The 17,964-nt window shown below is 37.2% G+C and overlaps 1 protein-coding gene across 2 annotated transcripts in view; it reads left to right on the forward strand.

The window, feature by feature from the left end:
• The window catches only part of LOC131044024 (ABC transporter C family member 2), a 270,472-nt gene that overhangs the window by 210,077 nt on the left and 42,431 nt on the right, over positions 1-17,964 (forward strand). For both annotated transcript variants that reach the window (XM_057977288.2, XM_057977287.2), the window contains exons 13-16: positions 11,774-11,880; positions 11,972-12,065; positions 12,242-12,409; positions 12,992-13,132. In XM_057977288.2, the coding sequence (XP_057833271.2) occupies positions 11,774-11,880; positions 11,972-12,065; positions 12,242-12,409; positions 12,992-13,132 (510 nt within the window). The remainder of the gene's footprint in view (positions 1-11,773; positions 11,881-11,971; positions 12,066-12,241; positions 12,410-12,991; positions 13,133-17,964) is intronic.

Below are 17,964 nucleotides of genomic sequence, written 5' to 3' on the forward strand. Positions count from 1 at the left end.
TTCTTCATTTATCAGTGTTTTGCACTAACTAGGATTCATATCATAAGCGATTTGGGCTTCATCAATGTTCTACTTTACGGAGCAGGTCTTTGCCGAGAAATCCAAGTTCGACTGGGCCCAAATCATCAGTGATAATATCCATACCCAGTTGGTCGAACTTGAAGAGAAAAAGCACTTCACCATGACCTCTTACCTAGTTTATATGTTCGCTCGACACCAGCCACTGCCAGGGTTGATCAAGAAGGGTGAAATCGAGAACGGGCCCAATCAAGTAAAGGTGTACGACTGCTATCCTCAACTACATTATCATGACATAGGTCAAAGGGAAAAGAACAACCCTGCTTATGCTATTGGTCAGTATGAGCGTGTCAATGACACCTTCACAATGCGCCTAGTCAGGCTGATGCAGGGGGGATTATACATAAGGCTCTCAGAGCAGGCTACCATTTTGGTACAAAGGTACAGTCCCTGGTTTATTCAATTCCCTAGGTTCTCCTATATCCGGATATCCAGCTTTGAAGGAGCTCCATTCCGACTTCCACTCTATCCAATAGACAAAGTAATTCTTCAGGAAGTTGCAAGGCAAGCACGTTCGGCGGGCAGTTTACTCAGAGACAAGAAGCGGTCCGGATTCACCTTCCCTATGATTTTGGGTAACCTCGATGTGCATTTAAAGAATGCAGCACATGCCGATGGTTTACTTGTTGAATTAGCCTCTTATGGCCTACAGGATCATTTCCCAAGGAAATGTTTTGATCATGACAATTTAGCAAAAAGAGCCTATGGCAGGCGTTACAGAGCAAAGGAATCAATTGAAGACTATTCGAAGAATTGTTCTGATGACTATGAGGTCTGACAGTGTGAATATTCAAGGTTAAGTGTGCAGCAAATGCAACTTTATGAATACCGTCGGGTCCCAGATCAAGTGACAGATTTTGGAGATTGCTTGCAGGTTCGGGAGTTTGAGGCAGTAAGGCACCTCTTGCCAGGCATTGATTGGTCTCAGGATCCAATTACTGATCACTAGTAGATTGAGCGACTAATCCATGAGAAGTTCAATTCACATACCATATGATGGGTAGTCTTGATTCTCAGTCCTCGGAAGATGAGGGAACCTCAAGTGCACCAAAAGAAGAGGTTGAGAAACCCGAAAAGAGGAAGAAAGCCAGAGCTAATAGAGGGACTCGGGCGTCAAAAAGGACTAGAAGGGAGAAGACCCCTATTAGAAGACCAGAAGTCACTTCATCTTCCAAGGACCCTTGTTCCAATGATGATGTAGTTGAACTTGATTATATACCTGCTCCACCCTCCTAGAGCGATGTTGATGCATTCGAGGTTGATAATCCTCCGGTACAAAATAAGTTGAATGCAGAGGTGAGAATCATTGATTCTGGCGAACCTGAAAAATCAAGTTAAGGAAGGAGAGATTCCGTCCAATCAAGAGGCTGATGTACATGAACTCACGCAGGGGAGTCGGCATGAGTTGCAACTGCATAGTACCGGCAAAGATGACACCACCGTCGAAGGAAAACGAAAGGCGGATGAGACCATCGAGCCCGACAGAACTGAGGAGCAACCATCACATGGGGATACCCGACAGTTGTTCAGTGAGGTAGGGGAGAACTCACCCAGGGGAGTCGGCATGAGTTGCCTCTGCTCCTCCTATGACAGATCAATTGCAGATATGCAATGAACCAGCTGAAACCTCTAAGGAGCAGAGTGGAAATTTGGCCATTACATCCGGGCAGACCATACCTCAAGACTGGTTAGTTGCTCGTGCACAACGGAAGGCAGCCACCTATCGACTTGGAGGATATTTTCTCTCGCATAGGGGAAACAAAGTCCAAATGGAAGAAAATGCCTAAGACCTACTCCCGAATCACCAAGGATGAGTAGAGGAAGCGCACCATCCATATCGCTACCCCGCCTGTCGATAAGCCAACAGATCAAATTGCGTTGGCCAATTATAGCATTACAACCGTCTCGATAGGGCGAGCCACCAAAGAACAAGAAAGGGAGGAGTTCAAGGACTTTGTGCAAAATATGCTCAGGCAACTCGACGAGATAACTGTTGGGAGAAACATGTACCGAGTTCGTGCTGAGCAGGCCGAGGGGTACGTTGATCACTTGCTGAGACCATTGCATCATGCCCTCAAATCCCATGTTCCTCCATCAGCATTGGCGCAAAGGACTACAACAGAGTTCGAAGGAGTACGGGATACCGCCAAGGCTGTTAAGGAATGGATTCGAGACATTAAGGAAAGGGGAGAGTTGATCGTTGAAGATGTAAAGGAAATGGCCCACCACCAAGAGACCATTTTGGTCAAATTGTTCGAGGTAAAGAGGAATGCCTCAGGGTTCATGAGGTCGTTGCTACAACTCTTCCCCTCATGAGGGCTCTTTTTTGGACCCATGCACAGATTCCTACATTGTCCGCCATCATAGATCCCTATGACATCAGCATTTTTAAAGAATAGTACTGGACTGCCACCATGAAGAGTGAAACAAAAGATACCATTAATAAAGAGCAGGCGGAATGCGAGGAAATCTTAAAAGACATGAGGGACCTTGGTGGGAGGATCCTCCGATCAATGGTTTTGGGCTGGAAAAATAGTTTGTCTGATGACATAGTGCAGCCGGACTGGGAGGATAGATTGAGAATGGATAAGATCGCCTACTCCATGGAGGACCTGGATTTTGCCAGTAGATTGCATTCAGATATTTTATGTTTTGAAGCTCATCGGTCTGACTGGAAGGATGGGTTAAAGCATGTAGATCGTCATTTGGAGGGCATGCAATATAAAATACGCCATCCTCCTATGCCTCAGTTCATGGTGTTGTTCCAGTTGTGCATCAGATTTCAAGAATATGTTCGGGCAGAACGTGCGGCAGGTCGGGACCTCTGGAAAGAATATTTGCACGCCGAGGATGAATTTCTAGAAAAGGGGTCTACATCAGAAAATGAAAAAGAAAAATTGCCGTCATAAAGTGCATAATTCTTTTAAAATCTAAAAAAAAAAGCACTTTTGGCCATAAAGTTCATGTCTAATTGCCAAGTCAGCTGTAAATTTTGAGCTCCGTGCATGTGCACTTTTTGAGATGCTTCTTGGTAGTTATTAATTGCCTTTTTGGGTAGTTATTATTCCTCCTTTGGTGGTTGTTGATATTTTGCCTCCTATTTATGGGCATGGGTACAATGTTGTATGGATGAATCTGGGCCACTTGTTTTGTTTTGATCTTGGCCATTCATCTAATTTTGAAACTGTATTTAAAGGGGTTGGTTTTCCCTTATTTTGGTAAGAAGTCTAAGATTGTTGCTGAAACTTTGGCAAAATTCATGCAGAATTAATGGAAATTAAAGCTATTTCATTTCTTTGTGAGTGCATGGTCTCCTTCTTCACCATTTAATATTCTTGTTATGCCTTTTCTTTACAGATAGTATTTTTAGGATAATATTTGATAGAAACCTTGGTGTTCATACCATTAAGGATTGGCTGATTGTCACTTCCCCTTGCATGGTTAATCTGAACCCATTTGTGTGCTTAGTTCGGTTGTTAAACATCAAGTGAATGGATGTCAAATTTTGCATTTATGTTTAGTAGCATGAAAATTCAGCTCCCTTTGAAGATTGCACTAGATTTTACAGCATTGTGCTTTATTAGCTGATAATGTTAAATTTGGTTTATTTGAGGTTTCTATCTGTTTTCCTGAACATGTTATCTTAGATAAATTAATTAGATATTCTCTATCTCTTTTCCCCTTTCCTTTTTCCCCTTTTTTTTTATCAAGAAGAAACCATACAGTCAAGCTGAGATGGTATCAACCCAAGTGAAATCAGATGATATAGGACTGTTAAACTTTAGGGAACTCACTCGCAGCCGTCCGTCCAACCTTAAGTCCCCTTTGTGCTTCCAACAAAACACATCAAACCGCTAAGCTATCCTGCAGTTAAGACCTGACAATGGAAACATTGAGGTAATCCCCATTGATCAATTATAAAACAGCACTAGGGATTTCCTTATTTCAAGAGAGGATAGGATTCTTAGTATTCTATTCTGCGTTGGCCAGATGGAACCGTAGTAATGCGATTTTAGACACGTCAACAGGACCCTTCCATTTCATATCCATATAGATGCTTCAGACCATGCGGTAGGAGTAGTCTTGGGTCAAAAAGGAGCTATAGAAAATGCAGTTTATTACATTGGTAAAAATCTCCAGGGAGTAGAGTTATATAACACTATCACAGAAAAAGAAATGTTAGTTGTTATCTATGCCTTAAACAAATTCAAACATTATATCATGGGATATCAAATATTTGCTCATACTTATCATGTTGCAATCAAATATCTGATGAACAAACTAGTTGTCTCAGGAAGGCTAGCTAGATGTTACTCCTGATGCAAGTATTTGGCATTACCATCATAAACAAACTAGGCAAAGCAAATGTTGTAGCTAACTTTTTGTCTACACTAACATGTAATACACAAGAACCTACCATTGATGACTCATTTCTAGATGAGCATCTATTTGCTATCAGCATCAACACACCATGGTATGTAGACATTGCAAATTATTTAGTAGCAGGCAAAATTCCTTCACACTTTTCACCAAAGGAAAAAAGGATGCTAATAGAAAAGAGTTTTTCATTTACATGGGTCTTAGACTCTCAGGATGCTTGTTCTACATAGGGCTAGACAATGTGATGAGAAGATGCATCACAGAGGATGAAACATACGATATTCATGCTTGCCATGATGAGCCCTGTGGTGGCCATTTTGCCTAAAAAGACAACAATGAAGATCCTGAACACTGGATACTATTGGCCTAGTCTTCATAAAGATGCTATGAGGTATACAAAGAAATGTGATAGATGTCAGCGGATGGGGAGACCAACAAGATTTGATGAAATGCCTATGCATCTTTAAGTGGTCTGCACCCCTTTTGATAAGTGGGTTATGGATTTTGTAAGGCCTATTGACCCACCTTCTAATGGTAAGTCATATATTTTGGTGTGCATTGACTACCTAACTAAATGGGTTGAAGTTAGAGCTATGAAACATGCAAGAGACAATAAAGTTGCATAATTTCTATATGAGGAGATTTTTACTAGATATGGAGTGCCTAGAGAAATTGTAATAGATCAAGGAGCTTAGTTCACCTCTAATTTAGTGGCGGCATTGGTAGAAGAATATAACATTAGACACAAAAAGTCAACCACATACCATCCATAGGCCAATGGGCAAGCAGAGGTTACTAATAGGGAATTGAGGCCATTCTCACCAAAAAAGTAGCCTTGCATAAAAAGGATTGGGCAAGCCACTTACTAGAAGCAATATGGGCCTATAGGACAACATTGAAAACAACAACATTCTTCACTCCTTTTCAATTGGTATATGGAAAAACAACAATGATTCCTGTAGAGTTTGAACATAAAACTCTTAGAACATCCTTGGAATTAGGTATGAATTTCTCACAAGCCCAGACAGATAGAATAATGCAACTCAACGCATTACATGAAATGAGAAAACCTACCTTGCAACACACTGCATTAATTCAACAACAGAGAACAAAATGGCATGACAAGTATATCAAAACCAAGAAATTTAACCCAGGTGATTGGGCTCTGTTGTATGACTCTCAATACAAGGACAATCTGGGAAAACTTCAAACCAGATGGTTGGGTCCTTACAAGGTTGCCTGAGTATATTCAAATGGAGCTGTTAAATTGCTCACTATGAATGATGTCAAATTTAAATTGCTAGTAAATGGGCATCATCTACATCTCTATCATAAGCCAACAACCAAAAAGGACTTCATGTAGAAGTTTGCGGAATTCCAAAGTAAGACTTGTCTTGCAGTTGAGGAAGGTGATCCTCCGGGTTTACCACGTGTTTAATAAACATGCACTGCCTTTTCATAATAAAGATTCCACGTCCACATGGATATCCTTCTTTCTGTTTACATTCCACGTCACCTCCACCTCGTTTCATTATTCTATTCTCTCACTGTCACTTCATAATTCATCTGAAAACATATCCAACCTTTTTGAAATTCCAGCTCATACGTGCATTACTTCAAAGTAGTGCGCCAATTCTGTCATCTCAACCACAAGGTAAGTATGAGATCTTTCAGCTCATTATTATCTAACTTACAACTTTTTATCACCTTTTTATGATTATGTATTTATCATTGCATTCAAATTGCTTACTCTCTCACATGTGTGGACACCTACATCATTTGAAGTTGGGGGGGAGGGGGGGGAAGGGGGGGCTAATTTGTTAAATTTGCCACATACTAGTCCATGTCAGTTAAGTTTAACTCCAGTTAGGATAAATGAAATGAAATTTGATAATATATTTGAAATGTTGAAACAAATTGCATGTACCCTAAGGTTTAAGTCGTCAAGTCATTTATTTCTCCATACCCTTGTTTTTATTTTTGTACCTCAGCATAGTTTTGACTTGTAACATGAGCCAATACTTCTCATATGAAATTGAAGTCGAAGGGTGAAAATCTTAAGTTATAGAGAAGAATCAGGAATTTAAAATTGCAAGTGAAGAAAATTTGCAGGGATGGGAGGTTCTCCAGTTCGTCATGAACCAATAGAGAATACTTTAATCTTAGAAGATGGAGATTGTGAACCCTTATATAGAAACTGTGGGTGGCTAGACTACTTCTTGAAGCTTCATTGTTTAAATGAAGTAGCTCTGGAATTTGCTCAAACTTTGAGGAATGACCAAGTTGTTGTCAAGGGTCTGAGAGTAGTGGTTACAAAGCAAAGAATTACAGAGGTTACAGGATTGCCTATAGCGGGAGAACCATTTCCAAAGGGCAAAGATGCCAAAACAGCCAGGGAAGAATTTACAGTGCAGGGTGACCCTCCATTAAATGTTACCAGCCAAGGGACACATCAATTATCCCTACCACCAATATGGGCTCACAGAGTAACTTATATTATTACATACCTGACTTGCGAGGGGCGTCAGTCTTAGCTTCATGCTGTTCACTTCAAGCTTCTAAGCCATCTCAGGCATGGCTGACTAATGAATGTCCCTAATTTCCTCTACAAAATGTTGCAGAAAATGGCAAGGAAGTACAAAAGGGTAGTGTTCAATCTATCTCTCATCATTATTTAATTCAGTTGCTAATTGAGAAAACCCTAGAGGAAACAAACCTTGGGATGTCATGGGATGATTTCTTGAAAAGAACGGGGGCTAAACCAATAAACCAAGGGCCTAGAGCCGAAGGGACAAAAGGTGCTTCTTCTTCTAAACCAGCCCCTGTAGAATTCTCTAGTGAAAACCTTGTTGAATGAGTTGGAGACCCTAGTTCTATTCTGGAGGAGACCCCTGTATCAATACCACCTTCAAAAGATCAAGGTAAAAAGAGGAAAATAGTTGCACAAGAGAGGGAAAGTAGCAAAAAGAAAGTTAAAACTTCAGAGCATGTTCCTAAGAAGTCTAAGCCTCAAGAACAAAAAGGCAAGAAGCCAGAGCAGATTGTAGCAACTAGAAAGTCAAAAACATTTGCTTCGTCGGCAAAGAAACCTATGAAGAAGAAAAGAACGAGTGCAAAGAAAGCTTCAAGAAGGAGACAGGCTTAAAAAGGCGTTTAAAAGTAAGAATACAATTGCTGAAGATATTTTTATTCAAAGCTCTGACACTGAAGAGGAGGAACAATCCCTTGTTAGGAATTCTCCAGTGCTTCAAGCATGTTCTCCTCCATCATCTTCTTATCAAACTAAGTAAAATAAGGATGCAAAAGAAGCCTCGTCAGAGGAAATGGAGGAAATGTCAGTTCATTTTGGAGAGGTACGGGTTGACCTTAACCTTGGCATTGAACTAGATATTGAAATTGGACAGAGGAAGGGGCAGCCAAATAATGAGGAAACACCTGCCACTAATTCTGAAAAGCAACTATTGAGAAGAGAACCCATTGCCATGGGATTGGAAAATCTTGCAGCAGCAACTGAGCAAGTAACCAATGTAAGTGGGGGAAGGAAACAACAAGAGAGACATCTGGCTTGGGTAAGTATGCACATTCCACCCCCATCTTCATGGGCTTCTATTACATTTGAATTATGGAAATTAAATTTAAGGAAAAAGAGCAGAAGAAAGAGAAAGAACAATTACAGGAAGAGATTAGGAGGAAGGATGAAGAAATTAACAATCTAAAAGACAAGATAGAAAATGTAACTACCTTAGTGCCACAACTTGTTGAATGTAGGCCACCACCTAGGGTATATGCCCTCTACCTAAAGGAGTTATACTTTTCCTATAAACTGTTTAGAGAACTCTCGGGGCTAATTCATCTCTTATCGGCCCCGAAGATTTTATGTTTGCTTACCAGACAGCCACTCCTCAACAGAAAAATTTGCTCTGTGAATTCTTTCTACATAATTATGTTGTTCCTTATAACCCACATTGGAATCCACTACTGACAATAGGAGACATACACCTTAAGGCATTTATGTCATACATACAAAATGAAAACAGCAGAGGTGAACAAAGTAGAGAGTATGAAGATATGGAACAGATTATTCCATTACCCCTACGGCTGAAATGGGTGACCCTGACAGGATCTTCTATGAATGTAATCAGTTAGTTTATGATCTTGGTCAGAGGGCAAGAATTATGGCACTAAGGGAAGAAGCTCATCTAGAGTATGAGAAGATGGTGGATACCTCAGTTTTGACACTATTTGGTTACTTAGCACGAAGATGGAACTGGTTGCCAGAAGATTTGAAAAGATTAGAGCCCTATTCTTTGCAGAATTATCATGCAGCACTCTGTAGGGCAGCAACTTATATACATATGGGTAGGGCACAGCCAGAAAAGTGGATACCCTTAATCTTTCAGCCACCTATGCTATGGTGGCCTATTCCACATTGGAAGGGTCTCGCATTTTGTGATGTTGAATAGGACAAGTCTAGATGGGAGCACCTTAGGAAAGATCAAGGATTCTACCAGAGCCCAATTGCAAACATTAAGGGGGAAACCACTGTAGGAGACCTAAGGCTGTTAACATGGAAAGAAAATCAGAAACCTCCTGCTGATGAACCAGCACAGCCTTAAGTTGGGGGGAGTGATGAGCCCCATTTTATGATCTTTTATTTCAAATGTTTTAAGTTATTTTGGGACTTTACCTTACATTTTGAAGACATGAACCTTTTGTTAATATCCTTTTTAAAATCATAATGTTGAAGAACTTTGCTATGTCCCCATTCCTTTGTGATGCTGTTATGGATGTCATATGAATGCAATATAAATATTTTTTAATCTATAAATGGTGTTAACTTTTGTATTTTAAGTAATTATGAATATGTTAGGATCTTTGTATGTTAACCTCGGTGGATGCAGTTGATGGAAGAAGTCTAATACAAACAATAAAATATTGAAGAGACACTAATACAGATAATTGACTGCTAAGAGGAAACAATGGTAACCCCTTTTCAAAGAGGTACGATTAGCACTTCCAAAGTGAAAAATCAATATATGTGCATCGATTAATACATATTAAGTCAGCGATCACCATTTGTCATGAAAGGGTGTAATTAGTATAAAGGAAGGAAGACAATTATGAATAGGCATGAGACATGCCTTTTGGACATAATTTATCATCCATTTGAAAGATATGAGGCACTCGATCTCACTTTAGAGGGGAAAAAAAATATATCTTATATCCATATACAATAAATTTCAAAACTACAGCAGTAACCCTTGACACTAATTGGTGGCATAAGGAACAACACTTATAACAGTGACAGCAACATATCATTGTAAGGGAATTTATATCTCATAATTCTTACCCATATGGGAATCGTTCTGGAAGGGTTGTTCTTCTACAGACATATCAGAAACAACACCATTAATTATTGTTGCAGGCATATAGTTTCAGACCAAGGACATCAATAGATCAGTGTCAGTAATATCATATCGGCATACACCTCTGCATATCCATAAAGATCTATAGGGAACAACAGACCATCATATCATACTTAAACAATATTTGGAATCATTATTGCAAGTTCATACCAACATATCAGGAAGAGCTTTACATCAGTAAATTCAGTGAGACAATAAAGATTTCTTTGCACATCTACCAATCTTTCATATCTGAGACAACTAGATAATCTTATCATCAACATATTAAATAAACCAAATCATCTTGCATGTGTTTTAGAACTATATCAGAGATAGCAACTATTTGGTTCTCATATATATCTTATAATAACAACATACAAGTAATATCAATTGTATCTCATAATAAGCATTATTCTTGAAGTAGATCAACTTCTATTGTTGTTATCTGAAGCATTATTTGATATTATTAAGGAAAGAAGTCTCTTGTAATTGTTCTTTGCAAGTTAAATGTCCCTATTTCATGAGTTATAAAATAAGGGGACATTACAGGCTTGCTGTCCTTACCTAATTGTCCAGCCTGTGTGCTTCATTTGCTTCGAGTTTGGGCTCATTTAGAGGTGATTTGAGAGAGATACGAACATAATAGTGATTTTTGGGTAGCCATTCAGAAAATTCAGAATATTGCTCTCACAAATCAGAGTTGGTAAATGCTGTCCAAATTCACTATATTTGTTTCGGCATTGGGTTTGGATTAGACATTCTATGGATTAGCATTGATATTATGATAATATCTCTGATTTTTTCATAGTTAGCTTTTTGTATCAGCTGATTTAGTAGTACTAAACAACTTGCTTGATTTCAGTTTTGAAGCTATCTCTTTCCCACTGAATAAGTGGAAGTGGCTGGTTATACCGCCAAGTTTTTGCTACAATAAGTCCCTACTTATTTTCATTTTGTATTCCCCACTGAAAAGGTGGAAGTGGCTGGTTATACAGCCAAGTTTTGCTTTCAATAAGCTTTCAGTTAATCTTTGTAATCCCCATTGAATAACTGGAAGTGGTTGCTCATGCCTCCAAAATATAGTGCTCTTTGAATGTTATATCTTATCCTCCCACTGCACAAGTGGTTGAGATTTATTTTTGCTTGTTGCTAACGCTAATGGGTGCTAGTGTTGTGTTCGAAAACAGAAAAAACTAAGGGGGACTATTTCAATTTACATACCTCTAGGGACGTATTCAGGGTTTCAATTCTTAATGCTTAAAAAAAAAGCAAGTCATAGACTTTTATTTTTTCATTTGCAAGATTTTATTTATTTTTTAATATCTTTGAGTTTTCTCAAATTTTCTGGGTCTGACTAAGTTTTCACAAATTTGATTTTTGTGAACTGATTCTGCTTGTTTAGCCATCAATCTGAGTCAAACTCAAATGCTAAGTTCTAATGCACTCAATAGAGTTTTGGTACTTCTCATAATGGAAGGATGCATTTTAATCAAGTGGTTTTGGAGTTTCCATTGAGGCTGAGTGGTAAGTATGTATTGGTCCCTAAGATAACATAATTCGAAGAGAGACTTCAGTTTTAAAATGTAGTTGAATTTAATTTTGTAGTGATATGTGGTCAAGAAATGAGATTGATAATTGAGTAAACAGACATTTTTGCATTGTGGGACGAAAATACAGAATTGCACTACTAAGCTGTTTTCCATTAGTAGACAAAATAACTTAAAGATGTCAGTTATCTTTTAGTGCAAGATTTACTGACTGATTTGGTCTTTAACATAATTTTATTCATTGTAGGTGTCTCCCAAGATACTGACGTTTAAGAATGAATTTCGATTTCTGAAGTTCATTTTCTCTGAGTTGACTAATGAATATTGAAACTGCATTGTATTTACTCTTTGTTGTGTGGTCAGACTTTTGTGATAGGTAGGATGAAGAAACTATCGAAGGAAGGGTTGCAGCGCACAGACAGGAGGATTGGTCTAATGAATGAAGTCTTGGCTGCAATGGAGACAGTGAAGTAAGTAACTCATATATTTTGGAGCAAACCTATGCAAGCTTTATATTTTTGGTTCCAAGAAATTCTTCTGACTCTCCTATGATACCGGCAGATGCTATGCATGGGAAAATAGTTTTCAGCAAAAAGTCCAGCACATTAGGAATGATGAGCTCAGCTGGTTCCGGAAGGCACAATTACTGGGAGCGGTATATCCTCACGTTAACAACTAAATTATCCTTATCGTGAAAGATTACCTGGAACTTTTTCCTTGTGCTGAATTGGTTGTTTTATCTATTGTTAATTGTAATTTTGCCCCCTCAATTAATTCATTTATGCTTCTATATATTTCTAATCTGTGAATTAATCTGTTATTGTTTTACAGTGCAACAGTTTCATTCTGAACAGTATTCCAGTTCTTGTTACAATTGTTGCTTTTGGAGTATATACTTTACTTGGTGGTGAACTGACACCTGCAAAAGCCTTTTCCTCTATTTCCTTGTTTGCAGTGTTGAGGTTTCCCCTGTCCATGTTTCCTAACTTGATAACCCAGGTACTTTGGTTTATTATACTTCGAGTTTATTTTTCATAGTTTTTGAGTCATTTATTGCTGTAAACATGCCCAGTATGTCAATAATAGAGTTAAAACTTTTGCATAATCTTTTGCATTAAGATTCAATGCATTTTCAGCTGGAAGCTATATAATTTTATTGCTGAGTTATGTTTGTGTTCTCCTTAATGCTTTCTTATCATTCTGTAGCAGTCATTCAACCTGTGTTATCCAATCAATCCTCATTATTTGTTTGAGCACTTAGATGTTATACTTCTTGTTTTCCCACCAAAGCATTCTGTCATGTGCATGTTTAGAAAAGCAACATGGTGCCTAGCAAACTTATGTGCATATATCCTGCATGCTCTGTTGTAAATATGTTTGCTAGCATTTGAATCTTTAAAAAATAAAGGAGTTTATTTCTTTTCTTTGGTGCAATACAACAATGTCATGCTTGTAAAAGCTAAAATATCTCCAGCATTAGAATTTTTTTAGTATGTGATCAACATTTTTCCTGCATAGGATGTTTCTTTCATTATGCATTTGTGCATCAGATCATTTGCTGAACCTGATTTCTGTATGCAGGTTGTTAATGCTAATGTGTCTCTGAAAAGGCTCGAGGATCTCTTACTAGCAGAAGAAAGAAAGTTGCAACCAAATCCACCCCTTCAATCTGGGCTTCCTGCCATATCAATTAAGAATGGAACTTTCTCTTGGGACACAAAGGTTTGTCCATATTTTAGTCCCAAATTTTCGTTATATGCAAATATAAATCACTGCCTCTTATTTTTCTCACACTGATACATTTAACTGCTGTTGCTGAGTAGTACACGCATATGCTTTTGGTACACTACCAAACTGGGATTATGTGGAGGAATAACAGAAACCATCAACTTCATATTAGTAACATCAAAGAATATAGTCAAGGGTTTATCATAACATTATCTAGAGGATATTGTTCAGGGTTCATCACAACATTATGGACAGCGTATAGAGTTACTCAGCCCTGTCAAATGTTTGTGTACCTCACTTTTGTGATGATTTTTTTCACAAAATATACCATGGATGGAAAATGAATTGGTCATTACATGGGCACAAAATAAATTTCCACAGGTTGCAGAAAACAAAACAAATCACAATTAGTTGTTGTTGATGAGGATCTTGCTGGGTTTGTATGAGTGGAAAGGTTCTCTGTGTGCTATGAACTACATTTAGCACAATAAAGTCTGGAGAAGATACTTGAAACATAACTACATTTAGGAAATTAGGAACAAGTGTCTTGCAAATTAATTGCAAGAGACTTCTTTCCAAATTGGTGCTACTTAAGAATGATAGATTATGATATCACTTATAGTATGTTGATATATAAGATAAAGTATCACTGCTATCTCTGATACATCAATTTGATTTATGCAAAGATGACTTTTGATCTATATATCTGATCCGCACTTCTGATATACAATATGAATTCTGCAATTATGTAGTTGATAGCTATCTCAGTTATGGCATTGAGAAATATGCTTCAATCTGCTTCTATTGCTTATAGCGATGAGGTGTCTTTCTGCTCCTGGTCTATATTTATAAGCATGCTGTAATGTCTCCCCATCCTAGTCAGGGACTTGGGATTGAGGAGTTAGCCTATTTTTGGACCCTTGTAGGCTAACAAAGTATGGATAAAGGGGTCAGTAATGCAATATCTTGAGGAGTGGTCTGTCTATTTGTTCTAGTTCAGTGTTGAGTTCAGTTCTGGTCTTCATTTCATCAGTTTCTGACACTTTATGAGGATTTCCTATTTTTTAGGGAAAAATTGCTAAAAATAGACATGGTCCAATTTTCATTGGCATGGCGAACTGTGGCCCTAGCTTTTGACAGATTCAGTTTCAGAGCAATAATGAGAGAGATGAATTTTTAAGTGGTTCCACAGGCAATTAATATTTTAATGAAATATTAATATAAAATCATAAAGTGCATCACTTAAATTTATTTAAGTGAAAATTTATTATCTCCTAAGCTAGGCGTTGCTTTTAGGGTTAATTTGGGAACCCTAAAAGCAAGTTATTATTTTTTAATCCCTAATTGCCAAAAATCGCACCTTTTGGGTATTTAGGCAGCCAAGATGGAAATTAAACCTCATTCTTGATATTGAGCATTTGACATTTTCTTCTGAGCACTTGGCTATGGCGGCTAGGGTTTGGACTTGTTTTGGAGAATGTGCATTCTTCAGAATTCAGTAGCTTTGAGATTGTGAAAGATCAATCGAATTGTTGCAGCTTGGTTGGCTTCATTCAGAAGTCAAATTGAATTGAATTGGGGCAGATTTGGCTTCCTACAAGGCAGATTTGTTGTAGGGTTTTCCTATTTACTGTTTTGTTGTTGATTCTTCTGTGGTTTGGAGGCTTCTTTTCCCAAACACATAGCTTGCTCATTTATTGGCACCATCTTTCACTGATTTGGTGTCTTAGTATTTAAATAAGAGCAGATCTGAATTGTTCCAGAATAAAAATCAGAACTTTGTAAGTTGCTGATTTATTTTTTCTTTTCAATAAATTGGCTAAGGACCTATGGGTATGCTTCTAAATTCTCCAATTCATTGTTTCAGTTGATTAAATTCATGTATTATTCAATATGTGTTGCAAATTAAAGAAACCCTCTTCTGCAACTTCTATCTATTTCTGAAAGACCATCTTAATAATTAAAAATTACAAAGAAGATCTACAAATTACAGCAGGGTGAAGAGTTGAACCAGCAAGGGTTCATCATATATTCAAATGTATTCACTATCGCATACAACGATATTAATGCTATTTCTGATTTGTCTACACACGTATGCAGGTATATTCAATATCGCATATAATGATGTTATTGCTGTTTCTGATATTGTTCCTTAAATGTATATGCAATTGTCCTCAATATCAACTATAGTGATAATATTGTTGTGCCTGATCTGAACCTTAGAATTATGCAATGGTGGTGCCCTTCCAGATTTCTTTCCTTAATTGTATGCAACCTGATTTGCCAGAGGCCAATGCTCACTTGAGCAATCCAATAAGGATGTATAAGAAAATAAGAAGTAATTGATGATGATGAGAGTGTGACCAATTCCCATTATATTGCTTGCAAGATTGATGGGATGCATACTTTAGTTTGTAAACGGTTATACCCCTCCTTCACCATCTCTTCATAAGTAATGATTTATTTCTAACCGCACCCTTATGATCAGTTGTAATTGAACTTGTTTTGAATAAACTAATCATTAGTTTGAATGACTAACCAATGAAATGGTTAGTGGCTGGTCGAACTGGATGATTAATCTGCGAATGGATTAATTAGTGCGTTTGGATTTGTTAAAGAAGAGTATGTTCATCAATCAGCTAATTCTTCCTTCCTCGTGAGGAAAAATATGCCTTATTGATGGAATGCAATAAATAGGAATTACCTTCAAATATGACAAGTCTCCTTCTCATGATAATAACTGATGGCCATATATGATGCTCTTCTATTTATATGATCGGAGTTACACAGTGATGATACTTTTTCATTATCTTATTACAGTGATAACATAGAAGAAATGGTCTTCAAACATGATCAATATGGATTCTATATATGATTGATGTGGCATGTGTTGCTTCCAATTGATGATAGTGATGGAATATGTTACTCATTTTCTCCATTGTTGTGCCAATAGGGATTTGCCTACGAGACCTCCATGAGTACCTATGTGACATTAGTATTATGATCACTGATTCAGTATACAGTATGTTCTTAAGTCTTCATTCCTTGATTATGGGAATGGGTACATGTCAACTCCTTGTCTTCACCACTTCATCTTATTCTCTATGTTCCACTTGGAGGCTTGATAGGAAAATCGTGAAGTCTTATGTAATAAGACAATTTTCCCATAATGCCTTCTAGCTACAATTGTTATAAATATACGACTACCTGCTTGAACTATGTACAAAATTGTTATTTCTTAACCACTCGCTAATTGAAGATCTTTTCAAGGTTGCCACCCTTGATTACATAATTGTTTATTGCTTCGTATTTTTAGGTTAAAGATGGGGACATCACCCTTTTTCAAGATAATTTAAATTGGAATAGATGTAAAACCTCTTTTCAAATTATAATGGGAAACTAATTAAAATTTAAACTAACCATAGACATTAAATTCTAGACAAAATATTCAAATATTTGCAGTTTACAATATTTTATGAAATATTTTTGGCAATAATGAAGTAGCTTGCTTCCTGTCATTTTTCTTTGGGTACAAGCACAAAACTAGTAATAGCTTTCATCTCACAAGTGAGATTTAAAAAATTTAACAATGAAGGTGCCTAGCTCTAAACATGACAACACCACCTTCCTATTGGCCAAAGTAAAGACTAGCCCGCTAATGCACACACGGTTCAAAATGAACAATAAATTTTTCAACACAACATAACACATGATTTTGAAACTAAATCACTAAGATATAAGCTACAAGCTAGAATAACAAGAAACTTCGATAGAAAGCTTGATATTGTTAGCCACTCAAACTTAATCAATGAACCATAAATGTGGTAAGTGTAGACACAAGAAATTAGAATAATAGACTGAATAATAATTTCAACAGCATAAATTAAGCATCCACTAGCACTAAAAACTCTTTTGCACCAAACACTTATTTATATTGTTACAAAATACTTAATTTTTAGGTTTTAGGATAATAATTATTTTATATCAAAAACCATACTTTTAAAACACAATGCTTAAAGATTTTGAAAATTAGGAAAAACATTTTTAAGCATAAACCATCCTTACAAAAAATGAAAGCTAACTAAAAGAATCTAAAATAGGAACACAATCATCTATCCAAGAATAGAACCTTGAAAAAGTAAATTTATTTGAAAAAACAACTTTTTCCTATGTTACTCCCGAGTTTTCAGGACAGGGAAACGGGTTTTTGGGACGTTTCTTTTTCCCAAAATAGGGGACGGCGGGAGATGGCAATATATATGTAATCTGAAATTTATATAACATTGTAACATAGTAAACATTCATCATGGCAACATAATAACGTTTATAAATTAGAATCTAGATTCTAATTCTAAAATCATTGAATCAGACACTTCATAGTCTTCTTTTTCCTTCCTCAGAACAGAATCAAAAAACCCTTTCGCCTGTCACACTTCACGTCTTCACCAGTTCTGTATTTCTTCCCTTGCTGAGTGTTGTCGTGAAAGCTCCGCCAATGTTTTTTTTATTTTCTTTAAAACTGAGTATGACTTTTATGATACCATATGATATCGATAAAATATTACATCGATTGTTGAACACAATGTACCACTGAGAGGGGGGTGAATCAATGGTTTCCAAAACTCTTTAACCTTTTGATCCTAAGAGTGAGTACCGGTTAGGAAAGTAAACACAAGTAAACCTACCGGTGAGATAATGCAAGACTTCACAATGCAATCACACAAAGGTACATCTCATGACACCAGTATTTACGAGGAAAACCCAAGATGGGAAAAACCTCGGTGAGAAATGTTGTTGGAGTCTACTGCTCCAATCCAGCCTCATAG

The sequence above is a fragment of the Cryptomeria japonica genome, chromosome 11 (assembly GCF_030272615.1).
Source record: "Cryptomeria japonica chromosome 11, Sugi_1.0, whole genome shotgun sequence".
NCBI lineage: Eukaryota > Viridiplantae > Streptophyta > Pinopsida > Cupressales > Cupressaceae > Cryptomeria > Cryptomeria japonica.